General features: G+C 41.1%; 2 protein-coding genes and 4 non-coding genes across 6 annotated transcripts; all 6 read left to right on the top strand.

The window, feature by feature from the left end:
* The first annotated feature begins 2,010 nt into the window (after positions 1-2,010).
* Positions 2,011-6,259, top strand: rpl17 (ribosomal protein L17). The gene is made up of 7 exons (XM_069167339.1): positions 2,011-2,033; positions 2,501-2,550; positions 2,738-2,778; positions 4,179-4,313; positions 4,426-4,524; positions 5,699-5,890; positions 6,176-6,259. The coding sequence occupies exons 2-7, from the start codon at positions 2,511-2,513 to the stop codon at positions 6,221-6,223; spliced, it is 555 nt and encodes a 184-aa protein (XP_069023440.1). The 5' UTR covers positions 2,011-2,033; positions 2,501-2,510; the 3' UTR covers positions 6,224-6,259.
* On the top strand, positions 2,594-2,659 carry LOC138212566 (small nucleolar RNA SNORD58). Its single transcript, XR_011179462.1, has one exon. It is a non-coding gene; the product is annotated as a small nucleolar RNA SNORD58 (small nucleolar RNA).
* On the top strand, positions 3,437-3,502 carry LOC138212573 (small nucleolar RNA SNORD58). Its single transcript, XR_011179463.1, has one exon. It is a non-coding gene; the product is annotated as a small nucleolar RNA SNORD58 (small nucleolar RNA).
* On the top strand, positions 5,076-5,141 carry LOC138212585 (small nucleolar RNA SNORD58). Its single transcript, XR_011179466.1, has one exon. It is a non-coding gene; the product is annotated as a small nucleolar RNA SNORD58 (small nucleolar RNA).
* Positions 6,039-6,106, top strand: LOC138212579 (small nucleolar RNA SNORD58). Its single transcript, XR_011179465.1, has one exon. It is a non-coding gene; the product is annotated as a small nucleolar RNA SNORD58 (small nucleolar RNA).
* A 3,847-nt stretch (positions 6,260-10,106) lies between the features above and the next one.
* Positions 10,107-12,871, top strand: nkx6.1 (NK6 homeobox 1). The gene is made up of 3 exons (XM_069159846.1): positions 10,107-11,118; positions 11,293-11,465; positions 12,144-12,871. Exons 1-3 carry the CDS (start codon positions 10,557-10,559, stop codon positions 12,387-12,389), a joined length of 981 nt encoding a protein of 326 aa, XP_069015947.1. The 5' UTR covers positions 10,107-10,556; the 3' UTR covers positions 12,390-12,871.
* The last annotated feature ends 298 nt before the right edge of the window (positions 12,872-13,169 follow it).

The following is a 13,169-nucleotide window of genomic DNA, read 5'->3' as shown; positions in this document are numbered from 1 at the left end:
AGTTTTTAAATATTTTCTCAATTTTATTTATTTGTTTTAGTTTATTTAAATTTTTAATTTTAGATTATATTGACTATTTTAATTTAATTTTAATTTTTTAATTTAATTAATTTGTTTTAGTTTATTTTTATATAATTTCTATTTCTATATGTGTGGCTGTGAAGAGCTCCCTCTCCCACATTTTAATAGATCAATAGTAGTATTACAAACTCTACATCTTGCTTTTCTTTGAAGTCGTAGTTTTTGAGCTCAAGCTCTTGAAATGGGGATTTTCCTTCGTTAGCAACTACAGGAAAAAACAGAAAGTGTTGACTGAAGTGGTTGTTGATGAGCTGGAAGGAGATAAAAACGACTCAGGACAATAACACCAAATAAAATAATGCAGGGAAAATATTACCGTTTGATTAAATTTAAACAAAACTCCACAATTTTCCAGGACTTGGTCCCAAAATGATCAAATCCCCTGACTTTAATGTCTGGAAGAGGCTGCATCCAGATAAACGTCTTACTGAGGGGTCCGACAGCCAACCAGGCAACAACCTCCATCTTTGTCTCCTTGGTCTCCATGGCGCCTCCTTCCCCCCGCTGCTGGAAAGTCATGTTGCTGGGCGGATTAGATCATGAAGATTATGATGAAGGTAAGATTATAAGAAAGACCAATAACGGAACATTTCATTCATTTAGTTTTCATGTATTTTATATTGGTTGATACTTAATATACAATTTAACTTAAATCAGTAACAACAGGGCTAACAATAAATGAGGTAGCAGACTCGTTTCAGGTCTGTTGTGTATTCTGAAAATGACACAAATTGTTAAATTGTTAAATTGCCCAACACATTAAGTCTGTTACGGTTTTTACATGTTACACGTGTAACAACACATTTTAATGATTTAACGCTTTCCTTCTAAAGGTTTAACGTTACCATTGAAACTTACTCTTCATCCGTGTATCGATAGAAACTGATTTAGTTACAGATTGATTCGTAAACAAACTGAAACAGTAAACATATATTTTCTGCATGGTTCCGGGTGTTGTATCGTTTAACTATTATCCATATTGGATAATCCTGATCACCCTCTCCACCACCTGCTGCAGGGACAGCAGAGCACTTTCTCCAAAAGACTCCTTCAGCTCCGCTGTCACAAGGACAGATACAGGAGATCATTCCTGCCGACCGCAATAAGTCTGTACAATAACTCACCTCTGGCAAAATCCATCACACAACAATAACACTGTTGTCTGTGTTTCTTGGTTGTTTGTATATAATATATATAGATATATACTGTACTGTATATACTGTATATACTGTGCATTTTATATTTAATATTTTTGTTACTGCTATTTTATTCCTTTTTATTATTCTATTATTATCTTATTGCTTCCTGTATGCTGCTGTAGCGAAAAAAATGTCCCCTTGGGGATTAATAAAGTAACTACCTACCTACATATTGTAGTACATATTATGTATATAATATATATAGATATATACTGTACTGTGTATATATATATATACATATATATGTTGACTGTGTTTCTTGGTTTGTTTGTATATAATATATATATAGATATATAATGTACTGTATATACTGTGCATTTTATATTTTATATTTTGTACTGCTATTTACTGCTATTTTATTGCTTTTCTATTATTCTATTCTATTCTATTCTATTCTATTCTATTCTATTCTATTCTATTCTATTATTTTTATTCTATTATTTATATTATTATCTTATTGCTTCTGTATGCTGCTGTAGCGAAAAAAATTCCCCTCGGGGATTAATAAAGTAAATACCTACATACCTACATACCTACCTACCTACCTATCTACCTACCTACCTACCTATCTACCTACCTCAAAGTGTGAAACATTGCCCCCTGCTGTCCGGTGCGCCTCACCGCACTCTCAGCGACTCACCCTGGGCGTTGCAGTCCCTCTTCCCGGCCGGCAGGGGGCGGTGAACGCTGCAGCAGGCAGAAGAAGAGGCGCGCCGCCGCTGACACTTCCTCTTCCCTCCGCGGCCCTCAGAGGTAGGAGCTCAGTCCCTCTCATGAGGACCACAATCCGTCTTAAATCTGAATTAAATCTCCACCATCCTGCCTTGTAACCTGCCGGTTTTTGTTGTTTTTGTGTAATCTCTCGAGCTGAAGTGAAATTTCCGCGTACAAAACGTAAATTCCGTTTTTATTCGGCTTTTTGTGGAGGTGGCTGTCGCAGCTCTCCGCCATGTTGGTTTTCTTCTGACGATTAAAAAAAACAAAAAACGGGACTTAAATGACATATTTGAATTAACTGCAGAAACTCTCGGCGTCTTTTTAGTGTCTGTGTCGGTTTCCGGTGAGTTATAACGTTCACGGCCGTTTCCCGGTTTGTTGTGGACGGTGCTCAGCCCTCGAAAACCTGACTGGAAGCTAACAGGCTAACAGCTAGCAGGAGTAACGCGGAGAGCCCGAGACGCGTTTTAACTTTCTCAACATTTCTCCTCTTCTTCCTCCAGATATCTGAAGATGGTCCGCTACTCTCTCGACCCCGAGAACCCGACTAAATGTGAGTACACGGTTTGTTTTGTGTGTGAGCTCGCTCAGCTCGGTTGCTGTGATGACTTCTTAGGACACCTTTGGATAAAACGTGAAAATAAATCGATGATCTGAGCCACCGAAATATATAAAAAATAAAACACGTTCAGAGCGATCGATCTGCTGTTTGTGGTTTTAATAATTTAATTCTGTTTCAGCATGCAAGTCGAGGGGCTCCAATCTGCGGGTTCACTTCAAGGTAAGCTGCTGTAACGATGAATATGATGGTGAAGAAGCCACATGTTTGTTTGTTTGTTTGTTTGTTTAACCTCAATGCTCCATTTTGATCATATTATGAGTGTCAGTCCCTCCAGGAGTTTAGTGTCGCTTACAGCAGCTTTTATCAAAATGATCAACATATTTTGTGGAATGTAAAGTCTTTTTTTTTTTTTTTTATCTTGCAGAAAGTTAAAAGTATGAGGGGAAAAAAACCGGTCTAAAAGTGACGTAGCTTTACAGAACAGATAAAATAAGACCACATTTCCCACAAACCCAGTTACTTAAGATGAAGAACTGCTAAGTAAATACGTAAATTAAGTTATTTTGTTTATTAATAATGTCAAATGTGTTGTGTTATACAAGCTGGGGGGAAAAAAATGCTTCTGTTGAGGGAACTTTTCCTGCGCAGAAATAATTTTGCAAGCTTCCCTCCAAAGTAGAGTGGAGATGGATTGAACTTGTGTTGATTAACGCGATCAGATTTCCTGGAGGGACTGCAGCTTTAAACGGGTCGTCTGTCCGACTCTAGTCTGAGTTCTAAAGTCTTATAAGTCTGGCAGCTGCTTGTTTTCCTGCCCAAAAAACGTCGGGATTTACCAATAATTACCATCAGAAATCGGTGATCAGCCCTGAACGGACTGCGGTGATGACCATTTAGGACACCTTTGTATTACCCATGAAAACAAAACAACAGTCTGAGCAGTCTGTGATCACCCGAGTTACACGTATGTACGTTTTGGAAACGTGATCCGAACAGGCGTCGACTTTCTCCTTCAAACCTGTTCATCTAATTTGTTGTTTAGTCTAAATAATAGACTGTAGAAATTGTCATTCTGTCCCGATGTTTACTTCCTGTTTGTTGTATTAAACTGAGAACCTGCAGAAACTCTTGATACAGCAACATGTTTACTCAGATTCTCATGAAGACATTTAATATCCTGCTTTAAAACTTCAAATTTGATCCGGTTAAAGGTGCCCGTGTGTTTCCAGATGAACTTGTTTCGACGCGTTGGTTTTTAAAAGACGTTCAATGCTTTAAAAGTCTGCAGGTGTTGGATCGCGTTGTCGTTAAACTGCTTCCATTAACAACAAGAAAAGCAGCGGACGGTCAGAGGCGGGAACATATTGATGTCTAGTGATCAGGTCTGATCGGTTCTCAAACCTCTGCGGTGTGTTTGGACTGAAGACGTCCGGTTAATTAAAGTATTAAAGGTTCTGATAACACAGTCAGTAGGTTGAGTCGTGTTTTGCAGTTATTTGTTGCGCTCGGTATCTCGTGTTGTCAGTGTTTCTTCTTCTGCGGTGCCGGCGAGGCAGAACACGAATGACCGATCTCGAACCCCCCCCCCCCCCCCCTTTTTTTTTTTTTTTTTTTAACAGAACACCCGTGAGACAGCTCAGGCCATCAAGGGCATGCACATCCGCAAGGCCAACAAGTACCTGAGGGACGTCATCGTCAAGCACCAGTGCGTCCCGTTCCGCCGCTACAACGGAGGCGTCGGCCGCTGTGCCCAGGTGAGATCACGGAGAGACGGACGACATGTTCATTTATGTCGGCGATGAAAACCGGACCCCGACGCTCACCGTCGGTCGCTCTCTTCTTTCTAACCGCGTCTGTTGCCCTCAGGCCAAACAGTTCGGATGGACTCAGGGCCGCTGGCCCAAGAAGAGCGCCGAGTTCCTGCTGCACATGCTGAAGAACGCCGAGAGCAACGCTGAGCTGAAGGTGAGCGGCCGCCGGCGTGCGTGTAAACGAGGGCACCTGGGAGGACCAATAGGACGGCAGCATGTCGCGTCACGTGGTGCCCCGGCGCTGACACATCAGGAAGAACTTCTGATACTATTTAATAATATATATTATAATAATAATAATAATAAAATACGTTTGTTAGAAGACAAAATTTGACCTGAAGCTCAGTCTGAGAGTCCAGATAACTGCACGCGGTTCTTTTTTCAGCAAGAGGAAATAGATTTCTCAAAATGTTGAAGCATAATTACAAGTTGATTAAAATATATGTATAATAAAAATAAATACGCATAGAATAATAATAAATATATGTCGAATAATATATTTGCGTAGAATAGATATAAATGTACAACAATAAATACATGTAGAGTTTTTATAAAAACATGTAGAATAATGCATAATAATAAGAGTAGAACTCTTGATTTAATCTGACGGTTACCATGGTGACAAGACCGATGCATCATAGAGGTCCGATCCCATGCGTAACATAAACTTATGACAGACGGTGTGGATTCAGTGACTGGAACAGACCGCAGTGATGACCTTTTAGGACACCTTTAGATGAACCATGAAAACACAGTACGAGTCTGAGCAGTCTGTGATCACCGAGTTACACACCTGTCTGAGAGCGTCACACATCTGTTCCTTCATGGAATACGGGAATTAGTAAAACTAAAAATACCAAAATAAACTACACGGTTATGCCAACTAACACTCGACTCAAATGCAGAAATAAGTAGTCATGTAAATCAATTAATTTCCATCTTCAGTTAAATAACATAAAAACATGTACCAAGAAAAACCAGGTGAGATGTAACCGAGATTTAATAAATCCATCAATGAAATTTAAAAAAAACCAGACTGAATATGTCGGTCGGTCCTTTAGTTTGTTCAAAGTATGAACACTTCCTCCGACTTTTAGATCCGAGTCGGTTCGTTTGGTCTTGGCGTCTCCGTGGCGATGTACCATTCAGCCACTCGGGTGGCCCGAACGGTGTCAGAGCTGCGGCCGGTCGGGTCAGTTCTCCGGTCAGACGGCCGTCGGCTGCGATCTGATTGGCCGAGAGCCTCGCTGCGTTGTTTTCCCCCGCCCGAGGAACGTGAAGGAACCGTGTTCCGGTGGTTCTGACCGCGCTCCCGTCTGTGGTTTCAGGGTCTGGACGTGGACTCTCTGGTCATCGAGCACATCCAGGTGAACAAGGCGCCCAAGATGAGGCGGCGCACGTACCGCGCCCACGGTCGCATCAACCCCTACATGAGCTCGCCGTGCCACATCGAGATGATCCTGACCGAGAAGGAGCAAATCGTTCCCAAACCCGAGGAGGAGGTGGCCCAGAAGAAGAAGGTACGCAGGATGAAGGGCAGGGGGAAGGGGGCGGAGCCAACAGACGGGCAGCAGGAAAACGCGCTCGGATCACGTGATCCAAGTCTGTTTTCCTGCTGCATATCTGAACGCTCTGCCTCCTCCGGGCCTTTGTTTGTTTGTTTGTTAGCTGCACTGATGACTACTTAGGACACCTTTGGATCACTCATGAAAACAATCTGTTGACGTCTGAGCGGCAAGCGTCGACGCGCCCGCCGCCTGACGCTGTTCCTGTAACGCTCTAACGACGCCGTCTGTCCTCCGCAGGTTTCACAGAAGAAGCTGAAGAAGCAGAAGCTGATGGCACGGGAGTAAAAAATAAATCATCCAATAAAAGATCGATAGTTATAATCCGAGGCTCCGCCTGCTTTATTTCACCCAATCAACTCGTCCACCTCCGCTGCCCTTCACAATAAAAGCCTTTCACACATTGTGGGAAACTAACGAAAACAGCCGTGGTACTTCAATCGACAAATTATCGATCACAGCTTTATTTCAGTGAATCCAAACATCTGGATTTTTCTCACCTTGCTTTAATCCTCCAGATGTTTTCAGTTTGTTTCAGATCAGGTTTTATATATTTTTTTTAACTTATTAGACTTCCTGTCAGTTTTCATTTACAGGAAGTTTCCAAAACTTTATTTATATAAGCAGTTCAGTTTCCTACATTACAAACTTCAGTGTCTTTAAGTGGCTTCATTAAATAGATTTCAGTCGGCTGTAGCATTACTCAAATATTACATTAACAATCCAATACTCAAAATATAAACATGATATATCGCTCTATAATATATATATATATATATAATATAAGTATTCACCAATTGTCTGATATTGATTCTTTATGACTGAAGACCAAAAACAAAACACTAGCTTTCTGACTCTGCTGGTCTTTGACCTTCAACAAGAACTAAACAGGGAAAAAAAATTATAAAATCTAAAATAAAGTCAATAGAAATAGTTTAATAATGTTAATGACTTTCAGTATTGTTAAGACTGCCAGACTGGTCTGATCGATTTTATTTCTCCACAGCAGGAAGTCTGTCTGTCCTGTCGGTCTCTGTCCGTCTTTCTGTCTCTTCCTGACGATGTAAATAACAAACATGTTTCCACACTAAAATATAAATGAAAAGAAACTGAATGTAACAGATGTGTTTTCAACTGAGCTGTTGGATTGACTCGTGTTACATAATAATAATAATCATAAACTTTATTTGTAAAGCAGTTTAAAAAAAAAAAAAACAGCTCGAAGAGCTTTAAATAAAAACGTGTTAAAATGTCATTTAACAATAAAATACATGAGAACAGATCAGATTAAACGCAAGATGACACATTAATAAAATATTAAAATATAAAGTAAAACATTTTTTATTTCTGTCTTGGAAAACAGATTCTGATGATACTCAATTGGATTTCTAGACATTTGATCCGAGGACAGAATCAACAAAAAACGTCATCCATGTTACATCTATGTAACTGAGCATGTGCACACGGTCATCACTGCAGCTTGTTTCTGATTGGACAATATTCCAGGTGTTCTCCTCTTCACTGTAATGTTGAAATACTTGAATTGAAGACTTAATATTTCTGCATGACAAGAGTGAATTAAAGCTGCAGGTCTTTGTGCTGCCGCAGACTGACCACAAGGGGGCGCCTTTGTCTCACTTTCTATTGGTCCAGATTCTCTGAGCAGATTTATACCTCTTCCTCAGCAATCATCATCATCATCATCCTGGCTGCTGATGTTCATGAGTCTTTTAAAAGCTGCTTCATATTCATTTATTTTACTTTTTCTGTTATTGAATTCAAAAATCAGACTTTTTGATTTTAACGTCTGAAATATTTACATCATATTTAACGTCTTGTTTAGTTTTTGAGGAACTTTTCACATCTGTTCTACAGATTTAAATAATTTCTGCAGGTGTTACCATGACAACGCTTCATGTTTCAGTCCCTGTATTTTTATGTTAAACATGGATCAGTTTTCTGATCGATAAAGAAATTTGAACTTTTGAACAAACAGGTTTTAATAACTTTTGTATTTTTCATGTTATTTAGTCTTATTGCTTCAAACTGCTGCACGTTATTACAGATAAAATATGATGATTTATTACCCAGTAGTAAACTTATTATTTGTATTATTCTTTTTGTTTTCCATATAGAAATATTTTTCAAAGACTTTTAGATGTTTTCCTGATTTTTTTTTTTTTTTAATTCAGAGTTTTGTGACTTCCTTTATATATTTTGATTCCTTAAAAATCAAGTAATCGTCTGCTGAACTGATCAATCAGTCAGGATGTTGATCCATCATGACATTAATCAGCTGTTGATGCAGCACGAATAAGAATCTTCAGTGGCGAAACAAAGAATTTAAAGATGTTGCGTTTACTGTCACAGAAACTAAAATGTTCACATTTTAATTCTATTAATCTTCTGTCAATACTTTAATTGATTAATTCACCTGATCAATACAGCAGCAGGAGGTCTGGTGTCTGATGATTTAATTACATTTGATCAGCTGATTCAATAACCAGAAAAAAACAGAATCCAAACATTTATGCTCTCAGGTCAACGGCAACATTATTATTATTATTATTATTATAGTTATCTTTATCATTATCATTATTATTTGTTGCATGTTTGAATCCATGACATCATAACATCTGACAATCAGTCAGTAAACAGTGAAGTGCTTTTCTCAGCAACTTTATTTACTGGTTGATTTGTAATCACTAATCATTTTACTGTCAGCTGATATATTTAGTTGTTAAAATCAGAATTTAAAAAGTCATAATGACTTCAGCTGTAAACACAAAAAAAACTCCAGACTGTTTCGTCAAAGTCCTCCTGAGAAGATTTAATCTGACGGAAAAAAATCTCTCAAAAACTAATGTTTCAGCAGGAAAATCAAAAAAGAAAATTGAGATTAAACTGCTTCTTTAATGTCACATAATAAAACCGGATACTTTCTGATAAATGTGAAAATTATTTTAAAGTGTTGGACCAAAAAAATTAAGTATTTCTAGCGTCGATGACACTTTTTATTACATTTTTATTTCTGTTGTCAGATCACAGATTTATCTGCAAGTAAAAAACTGATCAGGTGTTGTTGTTTTTTTTAACCTGGAAACACAGAACAGCCTCGGGAGTTTTTAATCCCCGAGTTCTGTCTGAAGGTCACAGAAAATAAACGGCAGGTGTGTGTTTCCTGCAAGACGAAGTTCAGGGCGTCATGTGGGGAGTTAAACACTCTCACATTATCAACACAAATATAATCAATTATTTCTGAAGTCACATTTAAATCCTGCAGGAGTCTGAGGGCCCTCCACACGTGGCCCCGCCCACCTCCACCTGCCATCCGGATAGGCGCAGCACCTTCTCAGGTATTTAATATCTTAACTGAGCCTTCAGCCAATAACTGACCTTTTATTCCTGAAATAAAATGATGATAATCATTTTTATTTTCTCCTCAGATTAAACAGTGATAGAGGCTCTGCAGAGTTATAGGTGAGTCTTTTTTTTAAAATTTATTTTAGTTTGCTTGTTTATAGTAATATTCCTTGACATAAGTAAAATATCTGTTTTCTAATAGTTTATTACAAATAAATATCCTGCATGAAAAATCTGATTATTTAAAAATATCAGCAGAGAAATGTGTCCTGTGACTGATGAAGACATTTTTAAACTGTTGAACATGCTGGTCTTCAAATACCCATAGTTCAACGGTTTCCAACCTGAGGCTTCGAGCCCCTGCAGCGGGTCGGGAATGTGATAAATGTTCAAATATTCATCTGAAAAATAACTCAAAACTAAACCTTTCCTGTTCCTATCTCAGCTGAAACACTCGAGTAAATTATTTGGACTAAACAAATATTCATGTGCATAATTGATATTTCAAAAAATTTGGTAACATTTAAAAACCTTGTTTATAGGACGCCCCCTGCTGGTTTATTGTCTCTGCAGTCTGAGTTTTTAATGTCAAAATTATTTGTTATTTTTGGTGTTTGTTACTTAAAACGTTTCGAGCTGAACTTCCTGACCATGTGGAGACATTTAAATCATGTTTATTTATTAAATACAGTTGTTTCCCAGCAGCTCCTCTTCACAACATTAATCTCCTTCATCGTGTTTCTCTGCTGACCTTTAAATTCTTCTTCTTCTTTTACAAACTGCACAAGTCTTTTTCATTTCCGGTCACTGATCTGATTCTCTCTGATGGCGGCTCATCTCAGAGCTGCCGCTCAGCCAATCAGGAGGCTCTCCCAAAGCCAGACCGCCTACGTCACCGTCGGGTCACCCAATCCGGGCAGAGACCACGCCGCTCCCCGCGCGCTCCTCTCAAAGTTTGGATGTGCAGCTGATAGACAGCCGGAGCAGATGATCAGCTTTTATTATCTCCCGCAGCTTCGAGCCAGCAGAGTCCTGCTCCTGAACGGGATCCGGACCCGGGCTTCTGGATCCGGGACTGTCTGCGCGGGACCTGACTTTCGGCGCATTTGTGGAACATTTGTGGATTTTGCTGCAGGCTGAGCCTGAGATGGGCTCTGACCGTGACTCCAGCTCCGTCTGAGTGTGGACCCTGTCCGCCGCAGGACCCGAAACCCCCACAGACCGGCTCCGTCGTCCCGGATCACCGCAGAAGAGAGTAATGTTAGCGGTGGGTCAGATGGACGGGTCCCGACAGAGCACCTTCCTCCTCAACACCCCTCCTCTGGCAGCTCTGCACAGCATGACCGAGATGAAGACCCCGCTGTACCCGGCCTACCCGCTCTCCTCCTCCGGCCCCAACTCCTCTACCTCACCGGCCACCACCTCCCCCAACCCGGGCGGCATGGCCGTGTCCTCCCCGGGGATCAAGAGCTCCAGCGGGCTGTGCTCGGGGCTCGGCTCCCCGCATCTGTGCTCCTCCGCCACTCCTCACGGAATAAACGACATCCTCAACCGGCCCTCGGCCATCGCCGCAGCCGCAGCCGCCGCCGCCGCCGCAGCCGCCTCCTCCTCCTCGGCGGGGATCCTGTCGGGACTGCCCCGGTTCAGCAGCCTCAGCCCCCCGCCGCCCCCCGGACTTTACTTCAGCCCCAGCGCCGCGGCGGTGGCGGTGGCCCGGTACCCGAAGCCGCTGGCGGACCTCCCGGGCAGGACGCCGATCTTCTGGCCGGGAGTGATGCAGAGCCCGCACTGGAGGGACGCCCGGTTCGCGTGCTCCCCCCGTAAGTGTGCGCGAGGGAAGCAGCAGAGCAAAAAAAAAAAAAAAGGCCCGTTAATATAAATAAAAAAGCAGTTCATTAGAATAAAATAGAAAAGTGCACGCGGGGACCTGTGAGATCAGACGGATGTTTAAATGCTGAAGTGATGAATAACTGCGGCTGTTTGTTGTCTTTCAGATCAAAACTCCGTGTTACTGGACAAAGACGGAAAACGGAAGCACACGAGACCCACGTTCTCCGGACAGCAAATATTCGCGCTGGAAAAGACTTTTGAGCAAACAAAATATCTGGCGGGACCGGAGAGAGCGCGGCTGGCCTACAGCCTGGGCATGACAGAGAGCCAGGTGAAGGTGAGTCACGCGGGAGAAAAACAAAACAAAGCAACAAACACGACGGAATACTAACATAATTAATCAGCTGAATGTTTATTCATTTAAATTTTATGGTTATTTTTTTCTACACTGGAAAAAAACCCCAAAACAAAACACAAATTATTTTTAATTTGTAGATAAAATGCAGCTAATTAATACTAATGACAATAACCTAATAATAATAATAATAATAATCTTCAACATTTTCACACTTTTAAACACACCTATATTTTTTTTTCTTTCAGCCTTAAATAAGGGATTCATTTTTTTTAAAAGTCTAAATGCAATTTAATTAAATTAAAAGGCCTTTCTGTCATTTGGCCACTAGCTTCATTTAATGCTCCCAGAATGCATCGGGTTTATTTTATTCTATTTTATCCTTATTTTTTTTAAAAAATTATATATATATATATATATATATATATATATATATATATATATATATATATATATATATATATATATATATATATATATTATTTCCGTGCTGAATATTCAGATCAGTGCAGAAATCAGTTTAATTTGTGGGACATGAATTATGACGTGAAGGCCGCTGGCTTTCCCGCCTGCAGCTGTGCGGACACGTCACTCGTGAAAAGCGTGAAAACAAAACAAAACAAAAAAGTGACCGGAACCTCTGTGTGTGCTGCTGCTCAGGTGTGGTTCCAGAACCGGAGGACCAAGTGGCGGAAGAAGCACGCGGCGGAGATGGCGACCGCGAAGAAGAAGCAAGACTCGGAGACGGAGCGGCTGAAGGGGGGCTCGGACCAAGAGGAGGAGGACGACGACTACAACAAACCCCTGGACCCGAACTCGGACGACGAGAAGATCACGCAGCTGCTGAAGAAACACAAACCGGGCTCCGCGCTGCTGCTGCACACGTCAGAGAACGACAGCTCGTAACTCCCGGGAGGAGCGGACCCGGAAACAAGCCCACACCCTTCTCTCACCCGGGACTCACCTGCAGCTCCACCCGGTCCGGTCCGGTCCGGTCCGGTCTGGGCTTTTTTTTTTTCTGCACTCGCGTCCGGACAGACTGAGAGAGTTTTCCCCCCCTACCCCGGACCGGAGGTGTAAATAAGAAACGAACCTGCTGTGAATAATTTATGTGTAAAAAAACAAACAAAAAAAACAGGTTTTGTAAAGACGCACTCCTACCGAAACCAGCTGCAAACACCTGGTTCCGGACTTGGGACCCCTGAGTCTCCCGCTCCGTCCGCGGGGGGCCCCTGAAGGCCTCCTCAGATCACAGGAGGAGACCCATGAACGCACCACCTGTACATACATGCAGAAATATTTGCTCACACCGTTTTTATTTATCTGTTTGAGTTGTGAGTGAAGCTCCTGTATTAATGCACTTTTATTTAATAAAAACTTTAATGTTTGCTCCTTGTTTCACACGGAACTTTAATGATGCAGTACCTTTAACACGGCTGCCTCTTATTAAAATTATTACGAATATTATTACCTTTATTAGTATTATCGGTATTATTATTATTATTGGACATAAAGCCAGATTTTTGAACGTTTGGAGAACCAACCAGAGTCCATGTACATTTTTAGGGATTTTAAACAGGAGACTTTTGGTTTCTGCAGCTTCACGGGTTCTTCAGTTCTGCTGCTGTTTCACTGATCACACGTGGATCCGGATGTTCAGATTAATCCGTGAGGCCGGAAACAGAA

Source organism: Embiotoca jacksoni, unplaced genomic scaffold, assembly GCF_022577435.1.
Source record: "Embiotoca jacksoni isolate LCO1_2020_lvr unplaced genomic scaffold, fEmbJac1.0.p SCAF_10, whole genome shotgun sequence".
NCBI classification, from domain to species: domain Eukaryota; kingdom Metazoa; phylum Chordata; class Actinopteri; family Embiotocidae; genus Embiotoca; species Embiotoca jacksoni.
Note: the sequence above shows the minus strand (reverse complement) of the source record. Positions and strands in the feature narration are given on the sequence as shown.

Bases quoted from the DNA above. Each gene is read 5' to 3' on its own strand.
- rpl17 (XM_069167339.1), top strand. From the start codon at position 2,511: ATGGTCCGCTACTCTCTCGACCCCGAGAACCCGACTAAAT. The intron at 4,525-5,698 runs GTGAGCGGCCGC...CTGTGGTTTCAG, and splicing joins AGAGCAACGCTGAGCTGAAG to GGTCTGGACGTGGACTCTCT. The intron at 5,891-6,175 runs GTACGCAGGATG...TGTCCTCCGCAG, and splicing joins AGGTGGCCCAGAAGAAGAAG to GTTTCACAGAAGAAGCTGAA.
- nkx6.1 (XM_069159846.1), top strand. From the start codon at position 10,557: ATGTTAGCGGTGGGTCAGATGGACGGGTCCCGACAGAGCACCTTCCTC. The intron at 11,119-11,292 runs GTAAGTGTGCGC...GTTGTCTTTCAG, and splicing joins CCGGTTCGCGTGCTCCCCCC to ATCAAAACTCCGTGTTACTG. The intron at 11,466-12,143 runs GTGAGTCACGCG...GCTGCTGCTCAG, and splicing joins TGACAGAGAGCCAGGTGAAG to GTGTGGTTCCAGAACCGGAG.